General features: G+C 37.8%; 1 protein-coding gene across 1 annotated transcript in view; it reads left to right on the forward strand.

Moving 5' to 3' along the window:
• Nucleotides 1-695: 695 nt before the first annotated feature.
• RORB (RAR related orphan receptor B) overlaps nucleotides 696-15313 on the forward strand; it is a 61838-nt gene continuing 47220 nt past the window's right edge. The window contains exons 1-3 of the mRNA XM_016223070.2: nucleotides 696-735; nucleotides 10507-10592; nucleotides 14860-15001. Of these exons, the coding sequence (XP_016078556.2) occupies nucleotides 696-735; nucleotides 10507-10592; nucleotides 14860-15001 (268 nt within the window). The remainder of the gene's footprint in view (nucleotides 736-10506; nucleotides 10593-14859; nucleotides 15002-15313) is intronic.

Below are 15313 nucleotides of genomic sequence, written 5' to 3' on the forward strand. Positions count from 1 at the left end.
GAGCACTGAGGCGTGCTGGGAGAATAAAGTCACTTTGGACCTCAGGGCTGGGGCCAGGTGACCCACCTAGGATGAAGTCCCAAACTGGTTCCCAAGCTGAGTTGCCACTGCAGCCGTAAGGGACGCACATTTTCTTTGCCTTTAAGATGCTCATGCGCATAGACAACTTCCATCCGGGATTTGGGGGGACAGAGCGTGGTAATACGTTTACAAGATCCCTTGTCCCTGGACCTCAATAGAGGGTCCAAGCTAAATGTGGAAAACGAATCCTGAAGGAAATTTGTGTTGTACATTTATAATCACAGAGGTGACCCTGTTACCTGGCATATGCCTATTCCAACGGGATGAAAATAAAAAAGAGTTGAAGTGCAGAAATTCTATGTGTCTGTACAATTCCGGAGGGGGGAAATGATGTTTTTAAACTTCTGATTGTGATTTCAGCAAATGCTGCATTCTTTCATGAATAAGTAGTATCCAAAAGAAAAGCCAGCACCCTCCCTCCGCCCCCCTTGCCTGGGCGGCCCTTCACCCTGACTTAATGAAATGGAACAGTCGATGCCTTTAACCCCCCTTTCATTTAATCTCATTAATGCAGTCTGTTGGGATTCTAGTTGTGAGGGAGCAGAGGGGCAGTCGTCAGACCGCCAGCGAAAAGTGCAATATTTTTCAGTTAGACTTTTCATTGCAACGTCAAAATGTGTGAGAATGAGCTCAAATCCAAAGCTGACGCCACTGGTGAGTTTTACATTTTCTCCTCTTGTGACACTTGGCTGTGTGAACTGTTCCCAGGCAGGACAGTAAGCGTTTAGAAGCTGTCAGTAAAATAAATGAGTGGCTAGGTGTGGGAACAATAAAATGTTTTCTGACTTGAGAGTGTATATAAGAAAAAGTCACTCAGGCTCTATTTTACACTGGAGAACATATTTGTATATAAATATTATCACATCCGGAAGTGAATTGCTGAGTGCATAGGTTTTGAGACTGAACTGAAATAGTCATCTGCCACATTACACTAACATGCAGTTAGCAGGATGAGCAACTTCATCACAGTTTGCAGTTTTGATTTTAGTTATTGGCATTGCTGTCCTCATGATCATTTTGATGTTTCTAATTTTTTTAATTCTGTTTATAAATATACCAGACACTTTCTCATATGTAAGAAACCTATTTTCCAAAAAATTCTATTTTGTTGAATGATAATTAACAATGAGATGAATTATGTTTGTGGGGTTTTTTCTCCTAAATGTTTTACATGTAAGTTAGTGCATAATTCTCTACACACGCATTATTTCATAATATAGGCAGGCTCTGGGCATTCGTTTTAAAATATTTCAGGGCAATATGATGCATGATTTATTGTCTTTTTTTTTGTCATTACTACATAGCATGAACAACAGTTGGAAATATTAAGATGTGAATTGATATAATCATTTTTTTCAAATAATATGAACCTTATGATTGTTCAAAAAAAGTTACTAATCAAACTAAAACTTCTTCAGATATTATATAAACTCAGAATTACCTCTTTCCATGATGCTTAGAACTTCCTAGTGCTTGTATTTTTAGAAAAGAATATTATTTTAATACAATTATACACTGGTTTCAAAATATATGTATTTAAAGACTTTATGGGTGAAATAAGTGATTATGAGCAGATTGCAGTCCTGACATCAACGGAGTCTTTAAACAACTGTTTATACTTACAGCTGACAGATTTACTCAGGATATTGTTGCTATTATTGCTTAGAAATTAATAACACTGGACATATTAACGTCTATGTACTTAATCCTCTTTGGGTTTGAATTACAATTAGCAGAGGCTGATAGGTGAACATAAATGTTCTTCTCTCCACTGATTTAGTGTTAAAGGAAAAAAACATAAATTTTCCCTCTCTTGTAAAATTACATAAAACACAGCGTTTTATTTTAGGAACTTGCGTTTCTATACACACACACAACTCATTTTTAAAGGAACTATATGAATAATTGTCTTTATGTTTTGCAAAGAGAAGCTGATATTTTTTTCCCTCTTAACTGTGGGGAGAATTAAAAGGAATACTCTAAATTAAAGCTGCAGAGTTTTTCAAGTTACTACAGTAGAATACTTGGCCTTATGTTTAGCAATTTCTGGTTTTCACCAGTCTTTTTCCTCTATTATTTTCCCCCAAAATAAATATCTCTACTGCTTTAGAAGTATTTCAAACCTCTAAAGAAATGACAAAAAACAAAAACAAAATAAACACTTTCTCCTACCAGTTCAGTCCACCTGGAAGCACCCAATGCCTTTGGTAGAAATTAATGTATAAGAAACACAGCTCGCAAAAGACAACCATAAACATCTCCATGCGAATATTATTACAAACTATCAAGCAATGATTATCAATGTTCTGCTTGTAGAGAAAGAATGTTCAAAAGGAAGAAACTTGCTAAAGTGGAACTTGAAAATCACAGTCCCTATTCTTACTACTCGGTCATCGCGTTCGTACAGCTCCTTCCCCAGCATACGTGAACGCTGCAGAAAGCCGGTAGGGATTACGTGCAGCGTGCTGGATCTGATGAGCTCAAAAATAAGACAGCTTGGGTCCTATAATATTTTGGATTATGCTGGTAATCTCTTTAGGGAAAGTGTGCAGTATCAGCAGAACGGGCACTTCAGTCCGAGGGAGCCGTGCACTACTAATTCCACGTTTGTCAGGCGTGCACTGATAGGGCCTTGTGTTGGTTAGCATAGAGTGACAATATGAGAGCTTCTAAAGTGACATTTTAACTAATCATTTTATCCCTAAAATAATTTCTGCTGCTGTGTGCAGATGAGAATACCTTCCTTTAAATTCTATATCTCCCCTCTTTTTTAAAAAAGGCCATCTATGTAAGAATGAACTAAACCCAAACATTCTTTTCTCCAACCTCTGAACTCGTTCTTGTTTCTAGAGATAAAGTACAAATTAAGATGGTCTCTTCAATTCTATAACTTCTTTTTATTTCAAGATTCAGTGCTGAAGCAATGGGGGCTGAACAGTAAATTTGGTAGAACGTAAGTGATATAATAATGTAATTCCTGATGCAGAAACTTGTGATATATTTTGATACTGCAGCATTGTCTATGTTAAAAACAAAATCAAAGCTCTTGCAGACAGTCCACAAAATGAATTCCCAAAATCTGTGTTCATGTACAGTGATCACTGGTGCCATAATATGTCCAAAGTGTTCTCCTCTAAGTGAAAACTCCTTAATGTCACTGTAGGAGTGCCTATTCACACAAATTTTTCCCTAAATCAACCCTCTGATGGCAAAGGAAGTCTTTGAGGCTACTGGGAGTGATTTGTTTTTTTCCATTTCCTCTCTCTCTCTGTCTCATACACACACACACACACACACACACACACACACACACACACACACAAGCACACACACATATACACCAGGTTTAAATATCTCACCTATGTTCTAAATTTTGTTTATGTAACTACTTGTTGCATCCATGGCTAAGAGCATATTAAAAAACAGAGAAGTGTTTGTAAATATGACAGTGTGACAAAATACAGTGCTATTTAGTTTTTGGCCATCCAAGCAAATTATAGGATGTTAAGAGCCAATTAAATAAAGTTATTATTACATTAGGAAGAAAAAAATGTTAATATGATACAAACATTCTCATCTTATGTGGATATAATCTACTCAGGTATCTCATTAAAAAATGAGATGCCAATTTTATTTTACAAGGTTTCTCTTTTCAAGTAAAAGGCACTGAAGTTAGATTGTGATCACTGTATTTTAGAATACGTATGTCATTGTTCTTTCCCTCGTAGCTCTACCTTGTCTGTTTTTAACACACTCCAAGAAATTTAGTGTTTCTTTGTCGCTAGGCAGAAAGAGACATGTTTCTCTTACTTTCATACTTTCTGAACAAGTGCTGAGAACTTCAGGGATGGCCTCCACTGCTGCTATCAATGAAGAGAATGGGAAGGAACATTGCAGGCTTTCCACCCAAATTTTAGTTACTTGGGGCTTTCTTGGGGTTTGTGTCTTCAATGAATGATCCTGTTCCAACCTTTGAATTGTCTACCGTCAGATATATAATTTAACAGCTTTATTTTTCTATCTATGAAGCATATCCCTGTTAATTGGTCTTTTCAAGTATTCTCGAAAAAGAATGTAGAACAGTGACCACAGTCTAGAGCACAGTGTGCGGCTCCTCCCTCCCTGCTCTCCCCGGGGAAGTGGTGCTGCGGGAACGCGACCTTCCCGTTGAAGGCCTCAGCTACATGGACACTAGGGAAAGGCTCAGAGACAAATTAAGGAACTAAGGACAGACAAGGTTTTCACTGCAGCAAAGTAATTGCTGTTTTCTTCTTTTTATAGCTGGAGAAAATAGCTATCAAGTAGCGTACATGTCTTCTTTTTTTATATAAAGTTCTCTTTACAGAGAGCTGGTGTTTGGGGCAGACACCCTGAGAGTTAAGCTGTAGAATGTCCTGCCTTCCTCTCTTCCAGATCCTCTCAAGCTTTACTATGCTCATGCATCACAGAGACACCGGTACTGTGAAGATTCTGATTAAGTCGGTCTAGGGTAGGACCTAAGTGCCTGCATTTCTATCAAGCACCAGGCAATGCCAGTGCTGCTGGTCAGGAGCCACGCTTTGAGTGCATGTCTAAGGACAGCGTTGAGATGGATGAGAGGAAAGGCCTGAGTACCGGCTTGACGGCTTCTCAACTCTGTGTTAACTAATCTGCCCCCACGAGGCGCGGCAGCTTTCCAAAGATTTCATTTCCAGAATTAACATGAAGAGCAGAAATGAGTTCATTTCTGTTTCAAACATTACTTGACCTCCTTACCGCCACCAAAAGAAGGAAACTTGGTGCAATTCAATTTTTAAAATAGAAAAACTATTTTTAAAAATCTTTTCAAGAGAGGCTTTTTCGTACTCAGTATCCAGAGAGTGAGGTCGTGGCCACGACCCCAAGAGCAGTCCACAGAAGAGGGAGGACACACTGCCACACTGTCAGGACGTGAAGAAGATGCAGGCACAGCTGACAATCGTTAAATCTGCAAAGGAAACCCGGTACACTGGGTGTTAGTTACAGTAATGCAAGATGTTTCTGTGAATACACTGGCTTCTCTTTCTTCTGCCTTGTCAATTAATGACCAGAGTTTTTTGTAAATAATCCTTTAATTGTCTTACTGTCTTTTGAACAAAAAAGAAATGCCTAAAAACAATAGCAGAAACTACTTTTCCAGAATCCTGTGATGTTTTTAATTTCTCCTAGTGCCAGAGAAATTGAAAATCCCATCAATTCTCAGGGTAGCTAGGACTGAATTACCTGGGCGTCACAGAACAGTTCTTCGCAAACCTGAACACTGTCCTGGGGAGCTTGTTAAACAGCAAATTCTGATTCAATTGGTCTTGAATAAGTCTCAATGGTCTGCATTTCTAACATGCTCCCCGGTCATGCCAGTGCCAGAGTCTCCAGACCACACTGTGAGTGGTCATGGAAGGCATTAACTGCTTTCAACCTGAGTGAATGTCAGCTCCTACACACACATTATCGCATTATAATTAAAACTTTGGCAAGACAAGAGGTATTAAATGGAAATTAATTCATAAATTATTAGTTTAAAATGATTATGACTTATAAAAGTGATTTGCTTTGTTTCCAAAGGAGATATTTAACTTATCAGTAATTGCCACTAATGATAATCCTAATCATTGTCATTGTTCTTTGTGGGTTACATTCTCTGTTATTTCAGTCTTCTGGGGAGTGAGAGTAGGCAGGCACTTCAGGGGTAAATGTTTCTATGGAAAAGATAAATCCACTCTCTTCATGATAATTTTACAAATCCTGTCTTTTAAAAAGTCATTTTTATGTCACCATCATGTGACAGTAATATTTTTTCTTACTCTGGTTTCCAATGATACATAGGTTAGGAAATTATAACATTGTAAAAGTAAATGTTATCTTTATGTCCTTTAGAAACTATCCACTGAATGGAATAGAGAGATACAGACTGCTACCCAGAATGTTACAGAGAAGAGTGTGAGAGAAAGGGAGGCCCTAAATGCTGATAGATGGGAGGGCATTCTGGTAACAGTTCGAGTGCACTGAATTTCATGTGCTGTATTTGGTACTTAAGCAGGAAGCTGGGATAAAGACGTCATGTGCCTGATGAGATATACACAAACACAAGCCTGACCCAACATCAGGAGTCTTTACAATCACCATATAGCATGAAATAAGGACAAAAGCTCAAAGACTTACTTTTTCCTGAGGGTCTCATTTTTCCACACTTCGATCCCACCCCAGTCTTGGGGTTCTTTTCTTTCCTTTTCTTTTTAATTTATCTTTATTGTTGAAAGTATTACAGATGTCCCCTTGTTCCCCTTGGGGTTATTTTCTGATGAATCACAGTTACAGTGGAGCCAGATCTTAGGAGCGTTCACTTCATCCTTTAGGGGAGTTGTTATGTGACATCAGATGGTCTTATACTCGCTTCAGACATTTACTGGCCTGCCAGAGAGAGGACGACAGCGTGCAGACAGGGATTTCAATGTGCATTTGCCACAAAGGAGGGATGAGATGCAATTTGGGTAGAAGAGATGCAACTTGGTCTACTGAGACCATCTGCAAAAGGATTTTTAACCAAAATAGTCATCTTTATTGGAAGTTTTTATATGTGTGAATTGTGCTTTACTCAGACATGAAGAGTTTTTCCTTCACTGTCTGCTTTTAGCATAACTAAAATTCTCAGAAACAGAAAGTGAGAGGCAAACCTAGTGCCCCTGGATGGGAGCTATTGTAGACTGAGTAGATGCTTCTTATTTCCCTTAAGGAAAAAAACAACAATGGTGGGTGGGCAGAAAACAAGATGCCACAAGTATAGCCCCAAACCAAAGGTCAGGAAACAGAGAAAGAATTACTAGTCACTCCCAAGTATTTTCAAATTCTAGCCTGATCCCAGGTTTTATTTCTTTACAGATGGTTTACATGCTGCAGAGATTTCCTACTTAATAACTTGATTCATTGAAGACTCAGTGGGGCCTTATCATGTCATATCTGAGTCACCTGGGGGCATACTCCAAAGAACGTATCTACCCCCAATCTCAAGATTCTGACATTTTTCTCCTCACCTCATATATGGGAAATCAGTACTGCATAAAGCCTCTTTTATAAAAGGCAGTGTGTCAAATCTCTCAGTTGTACTGAAAGAAAAACAATTTTAAGACCATTACTTTAAAGAGTTATAAAAATTCTCTTTTGGTCTCCACGGAAAATATAAAAAAGAAATATAACCTGGACCCTGTCCTCAATGGACTTATAATGCCCAGAATATAAGAATGTCCAGGTTGAGTTGTCAGAGGTGGAATGATAGGAACTGAGAGTCAGAAGAGCACACACAGTAGAACATTTTCTCCAACCAGAAAGTACCTGATCAGCCCATTCTTATTACCATTCCCGATGGTTGCTTTTAAAAGTTAAGGTATTTTGATGAATCAAAGTGATACATTTTCTAGTTTAACTCATTGGCCTATATTGGTTAATCTAACTTAACACCTCTCTTCACAAGCAGAGGGTTCTAAGAGATCAGAACAAAAGATATGTACATTTTGATAAGCAGAAGGAATTCAACACACACGGTGGATTTGTGAGATGGGAAGGAGCTCTGAGCCAGGACAGGCCCTCAGGAGGTACTGGGGAGAGAAAACTGTCATCTTCAAACAAGAGACAAATTTTGACTACACTATAACTGTTAAATAAGACCTGCATGCCAAATCATGGGGTATTAAATTAATTGTACTCCATAGATTGTTCTAATACAAGGTAAAACATGAAATAATTTTAAATCTTTCATGATTTTCTTTGGCATTGTAAGAATATCATTTCAGAAAAACTGTATCTGATTGCTTTTATAAATAAAAACTTTAATTGGTAAATGAGATTTTAACTAGAGTTTCCACAAAGGATTACCAACAGAAAAATATAAGCAAGAAGAAGATAAAAGAAATGGAACAACTGAGAAATGAGCATATCTCAAGCCATCTCTCAGATCGTTTCAGCCCCTCTATGTTTATCTGCCAGAGAATGCTATTTTTGAAGTAATCCATGAGTTGAACTCTCTCCTCAGTTTCCTTATCGCATCATCATTGTAACAGGTGGTGAGGTCCAAGCCACCAAGTCCTCCCTAGATGTTCAGTTTGAAACCATGATAGATCGCATGTCACCAGATCTGTATTCACTGCAAGGCAATTGCACCAAAGACTATGGCTGGTATCGTGGTAAGATGTTTAGAAAAGGCAAATATTGGAGCAGTCATGTGACCTGTTGTCCTAATCAGCATCTGAAATACTCTGTCTGGAAAATGTGCTTTATAAAATACATTGAATGAATTATGAAGTTGTAGCTCAGAAGCAGTTCATTTTAAATGAGAAGAAGATTAGTACTTCAAATTATTTAAGTTTATCTTCATCTATAATAGACCTCAGCTGATCTATTCTGCCGTGCTAAGTAAAAATGGTTTTCCAAACCAATGATCCCTTCCTACACACAGCAACACACATATACCCTTTTAAGTGCTTCTTTCTCTTTAAAAATACTGTTCTAATGTTTATGGTTCTTCAGGATTACATGTTGAGCTAAGATTATAAATATGTATAAATATGCAGATGCTCTATCGAATCATCTTATCCCATTTGTATTTCCGAAGTTGTATAAGATAACCTTTGTGGCTTTCAAAAACATCTTCTCACATCCCAGGGGGCAAATTACCTCTATTTTCATTTCCTTTAGAGTTAGATCATTTTATAATTAAGAACTTATTGAAGCAGATTCTCCCCACGTGTAAGTTACTCCCTGGGGAGTAATTTATGCAAAGAGTCCCTCTGACTTAATATTATATAAGCCTAACAACTGTACGATGGATACCTGGGATTCTTAGTCAATTTTGTAATTGTTGCAAAGAATTTACTGTTCAAAAGGTTATCACTTTTAAAAATAGTACAAATAGTTTATAGTTTTATTCATTTGTTATTTTTAAAATAATATTTTTAATAAAGGAATAATAATGTGGCATATGATATTTCTTGTCCAAAGCAGGAGTAATACCAGTTAACAATGATGATGCTGATGATGGTGAAGGCTGACAATTTGTAATTCTGCTATTTTCAGGGCACTTCTACATAAAATATCTCATTTAATCATCACAAAACTATGGATTTTGTCAGCTAAGCTTTATAAACCAGAAAACAAGATCAGAGATTTTATCTTTGCCATGGCTCCAGTCACTAACCTATTAGGGACTGGAATCAAGGAAACCAGAACAGAATGCATGACATCAAATTTCTCATTTTCTCCACGTTATGAAATCTTGATGTTCTACTAACTCGTGTGGTCTTAAAGCTAAAAGAATAGAAGCAAATAAACACAGTTGCATAAGTATTTCAGTTGACTTTGTCTTTTCTGATATTTTTATCAATATCTCTATATCCAGTGTTCCTGGAATAATATAGAAATTCAAAACTGTATTCATGTTTTATCTTTGTGGGAGGCCAAGAAAGGGTTACTGAATGAAGTATCAGGAAAACTGGCTAATTTCTGGCTGCCATCTCCCAAGTCAACTCAAGGGCATCCTTAGCCACCTCAATCCTCAGTTTTCTCATAGAACATAACATTGAATTTTTTGCTTGTAAAGATGATTTAGACTTACCACGAAATATTTAATTTTTAAAAAATTTAAAGTAAAGTGTTATCTTTTTTAAGTGTAGAACAGTAAGAAAAAGAGGATTATGTCTTGCATTTTTTTTTTGTTTGTGTTGTATATTTAAGGGTTAGAAACTGTAGAAAAGCATCCAAGTGGCACATTGATAGACAAAGCATTTTGAAGCATATTTTGCATATTTTAAATCAGGAGTAGGAAAAGCAAATCTTCCTAGTGTGTATATTGTATCTTATTTTAACAACGTTTATTGTTTTCGTGGACATATAGAGTATGCTCAATAAACATTTGACTGATTTATCACCAACATTTTCACAAGTGAGCATTCAGCCACATAATGTATAAACTCACCACCATCCCCTCCAGTTTTGCTCTATTTACCTATCTTCAAAATTATTGAAATAAGGCAACGTGGTAGCTCTTCTTGACTTAATTTTTGAACAGCAAAATAAGAAAACCAAAACCTCAGGTCCCAGGGATTTCTGACTCACAGTATTTCAAGGTCAAGTTTATAAAGGAGAAAATGATGAAGGCAAGAGTTTACAAAACTTCTGATTTCTGGTTTTATTTTTTGGTTTGAGGGGGAAAAGAAAGCAAACAAGGTGGAGCCCCTTTCAATTAGAAGAGGCTTAGGGAGGCCATTCAAATAATAGCAGATGACCCCACCCCACACCCCTGCTCCCACCCCAGCGGCTTTCAACACTAAGGTCAGGGCAGGGGGCGGTGGAGAGGGAGGTAAAAGGGTGAAAGTGAGAAGATAACTCTGTGAGCTCAAAATGCCTGTTTTCCCTTTTCAGCACAAATTGAAGTGATACCATGCAAAATTTGTGGCGATAAGTCCTCCGGGATCCACTACGGAGTCATCACGTGCGAAGGCTGCAAGGTATGGGGCTGAGACACCGCAGCCCACAGCACCCGCCTTGCCTCAGGCACCCGTGTCCCTCCTGATGCACGCGGTGACACCTTTCTAAAGGCCTGCTGCTGACATTCAGGAATTCTTGCTTGATGGGTGGGCGGGTTGGTTTTCCGTGTCTTGGCCTTTCACCTTTTAGCTATTGTCTAACGGGTCAGCAGATGCTTAAAAATCGCTTGTTATGTAAAAGCGTGAATTATTCACATTTACTGAGATATAAATGCTGATTCTTTCTTTTTTTAACAGTACTGTCCTCAGTAAACTCCAGGGCACTTATTGCTATATGATAGAACTGAAGGTTAAAATAAAGATTTTAAGCTAATGGGCCTTTATTTATTTATGTTTGAGTAATAAGTCAAAGTAACGGTTGCAATATGCATATGGCCACCCTTTACTCTCACACTCTAGAAAAATTTTAAAAAGAAAAAACTGGAGGCATGAAACATTAGAAGTAAGCCAGGTAATCTCTAAATTAATTAAAAAGCATCTGCCCAACCTCCTCATTTTTCAATGAGGTCCTGAGGTATAAACAAGATTATGTCATTTGGCCAAGGTCACTGATCTGGTTGGAGAGAGAGTAGGGCCAACACGCGGGGCGGTTTCATTCTTGATGCAGTTTCCCCTCCAGGGCAGAGTCAACCAATCCTTCCAAAACAAACCCATTCCTACCGACAAGTCGCTTTTAACACCTTGCTAACCGGCTATTTTGAGCCGGAATTCGCCCCTGCGGCCGGCAAGGTGTTTAAAATTACTTAAATTAATGTAAGTGCAGACACAAGTATACTCTGGACCAGTCTAGATAGGTGATAGATAGATAGATGATAGATGATAGACAGACAGACAGATAGATGATAGATAGATGATAGATAAAACACAGTTGGGGAGATGGTAGTTAACATAGACCTAATGTAAAATAAGAGAAATTTGAAACTTAACAGTAAATTTGTTAAATTAATCCTTAGAAGGAAAGAAAGAGCTAGAGACCAAATATCACAGGGGAAATAAAAGCAGTTCTACAACTAATTTTAATGGGCACTGTGGAATCAGAACAAATAAAATGCAGCTATTGTCTCGCAAGAAAAAGAGATACACTGGCAAAGTTACTGATAAAAGCACTTCTGTTTTTGATCAAAAATGCAAGAGAGTAAATCACTCATTTATGATCAGTAAACTGAAAGAGATGTAGCACAATCATAGATTCTAAGAACCAACCTTACTCTTAAGAGACTTTCAAATATAAATAAAACGAAACAGGCAATGTCTTATCATAGCCTCAAAAAAGCAGGATTCCTGGAATTGAAACTGGATGGAAGAAGAGAAAAAAGAAGTGAATGAAAATAAAGTTAGGGAGGGCTGCAGAGAGGGGAGAGTAACATTGATGCACTAACCCACCAACATACTGACCTGCTTTAGAAGTGGTTTGTAATAATCCACATTCGAATATCACGAGATGTGCCTTTCATTCTTCTGCAGACCCACCGTTAAGAATTGCATGTTACCACCTTCATGCAATTTTTTCAATTCATCAGAAGGGGCAATAAAGCAAAATTACAAATCAGCAGTGTTTTACTCTCCCAGGATAAGTTATTACTACCCCTGGGCAAGTAGATAGTTTTCTTTGTAAACGTAAATAATTTTGGAATCAGAACCCTCTCCAGTGAAAGTATTTCCACCACTGTGTTAGTTTATTGTGCAACTTTAAGAGGCCTGTTCTAGTTTACACAGTATACACACACACACACACACACACACACACATACACACACGTGCACACGATTTTTAGACTAGTTTTAAAGCGGAGATGTACTGTGTTTCACTGCATAAAAGCTCCATTGGAAAATATCTGATTTCCAAACATGAGGATATGTTCATGTTAAGAAGCAAAACATTTAGAACAGTAATTTCCAAACTACTGAACAAATATATTCCAACAGGTCCATAGCCAGGAACAAGTGCTTAGGCTCCTGTCATCTCTTCTATTTAAAGGAGGAATCCACAATCAAAGAAATGATGCTGCTATTCTGGAGCATACTCTGAGGTTTTAGTCCAAATGACATTGTACATCACACTATTTTTTTTAATTTCATGGAAAAACCCACATTTGTAAATATGCTACACTTTCCTCCAAATAGAAAGCTCAAGAGATTCTGTTTAGAATAAGATGTCACTGTCAGCACATTTAGTATCAACCTCTGAATTTTTATAATACTGTTTCCCAGTCAACATAAACAACCCATTTTAAATAACACCAATTCAGCTTGTGCACTTATTCCCATTTCTATTCATTCAATAAAATTTGAAACAATTTCTTTTTCATGCCAAAAACCTCATTTACAATAATGAAGAACACAAAAGCAAGCAATGCCTCATAATTAATGTCAAATTGGCCTTAAATTAAGGCTGTAGCTCTGACTTCAGAAGAGCCTTTTCTGTCAATTCATTTGTTAAGTAAGTGGCACTAGAGTATCCAAAGATTAAAAACTACCCGATCTTTCCCAACATGTAAATTCCAAGTTATCTTTCATCAGTACCAATGGGCTCAGGTTATGCTTTCTGACAGCTTTCGTGGTATATGAAATACATCGTTTCCATCCCTGGGGCTCAGTTGGATATGATCTCTATTTTAAGGGGCTCCATGAATTCATCAGAACTGGACAATCAAATATCGCATTCTGCCACCACTGGTCCATTAAATAAATAATACATATGTATTTGTGGTGATGAAATTAGTGCATGTTGTTGTATGGCTTGGGGCTTACATCACAAAACTAGTTGGCACTCTTTCTCCATGAACATAGTTGACCACACATCCGTTTCTGAGGTTCTTCATAAGGTTGGCGGAGCTCTCTCCACAGTACCATGCCAGGCTATATGGAAGCCTGAAACAGAGGACAATACTAATCTTGATCCTGTCTTTATTCAAACTCTTGGGAGTTTTTTGCATTAGTGTTGATTTTTAACAAACTGTGTTAAAAATCCTGATTTTAAGTTATCCTGATTACCAAGTCTTTTGGCAACCCTAAAATGCTGTGGCCAACGGTATTGCCTCAATAGCCTCACCTAGTCCCAGCCCCACTCTATCTCTGGTTGACAGTTGAGGAGACATGGGAGCTGTTTGATGGAAGTCAGGTGACCGATTCCGGGCCTCTCAGCAAGATGGGTATTGGGCTTGCCACCTGGAACTTTTCCAGTTCTCCTCTTGCAAAAGATGCTACTGTGGGTTATCTTTTCCTAAAATTCCTCTTGGTAAATCTGTAGACCACCTCTTTGTTTGTAGCACTGTGCCCTTTTACTGTGTTGCAATTCAAGAGTAAAGGGGGATTAGGGAAACTGATTAAATAGGTGAATGATGCTTTCATATCTCTGGAGAAAATGTTTCATTCCCAGTAGGGCTTTCTATAAGATAATTAAGGCAAGTGGTATCCAAAGATTAAAAAATTAATAAACTCAGACGTGGGTTTATTCAGAAGGGTAATGTATGATCCATGGTATTTCCTTTTGTACCAGAAGGACCCAAACTTATTTACATGAAAATCTTTTATATTGCTATAGCCTGAGGCCAAGAAGAGAGCATTGATTCAGCTTTTACTTATTGCTTATTTTTTATTGAACAGTTTGTATGCCTTATTTTCTTATTCGAAGATGTGATTGATTGTAAGGTACATCACTGGTTCAAAAAAACAACCTTCCAGATGCATTCTGGACAAATTCAAAATTTTTCAAATGGGCAAAAACGCACCTTACAAACTAGGAAGATAGAGGTACATACCGAGCCCAAACTCCTCAGTTCTGCTCTTGCAACCAGTACCTCAGCCCTTCACCCCCACGGCACTTGACATAAACCTGTGTTACTGTCCCCATCAAGTATGGTCATATTTGGCTTAGCAGTTTTGTCATAATCGTTTTCCTCTGCCACTCCTTTCCCACTCCTCTTTGGGGCAGAAGCTCTGTTCTGCTCTTCTTTGCATAAAACAGGATAGCTAGCAAGGTTTTTAGTAAACATTGAATGAATGAATGAATGAATGAATGAATGAATGAATGAATGAATGAATGAATGAAATCTTCATATTTTCCCTAGTAGAAACATCTGTAAGCTATCCAAGGAGAGGTATCTAAAGAATTTTAAAAATTAAACTCAGTTATGTTCACTGTAGAAAATGTAGCAAGGGTATATGTTAATGGTCTCTGTTCCCATTCTTATACATCTATCTCCCTCCCATTCTTTCTTCCCCTTCAGGGATTCTTTAGGAGGAGCCAGCAAAACAATGCCTCTTACTCCTGCCCAAGGCAGAGAAATTGTTTAATTGACAGAACCAACAGAAACCGTTGCCAACACTGCCGACTGCAGAAGTGTCTTGCCCTAGGAATGTCAAGAGATGGTAAGGCATTGCCCTCCTAGTTCTTACATAAAGACTTTCAAATGGATGCTTTGCTGGAGTCTCTTTAAGCTGCTGGAGGAGTTATAGACAAAAGGAATTAGAAATAAGAAGGAGAAAATAGAACATGCTGGTAGTGCATTAAGAGGAAAAGTAAGAACGTATAAAAATACAGTATTGCCTATGAAATAGGAAGAAAGTAAAGACTTTATTGTAGCTTGTGGAGCAACCTGTGCTAACTAACTAGATTAGGTGAAAGCCATATAGGCCAAGATTGAAAGATCACCACCTGTCCAGGTCTGCCTGCAAATGAGG

The sequence above is a fragment of the Miniopterus natalensis genome, chromosome 12 (genome assembly GCF_054644295.1).
Source record: "Miniopterus natalensis isolate mMinNat1 chromosome 12, mMinNat1.hap1, whole genome shotgun sequence".
NCBI lineage: Eukaryota > Metazoa > Chordata > Mammalia > Chiroptera > Miniopteridae > Miniopterus > Miniopterus natalensis.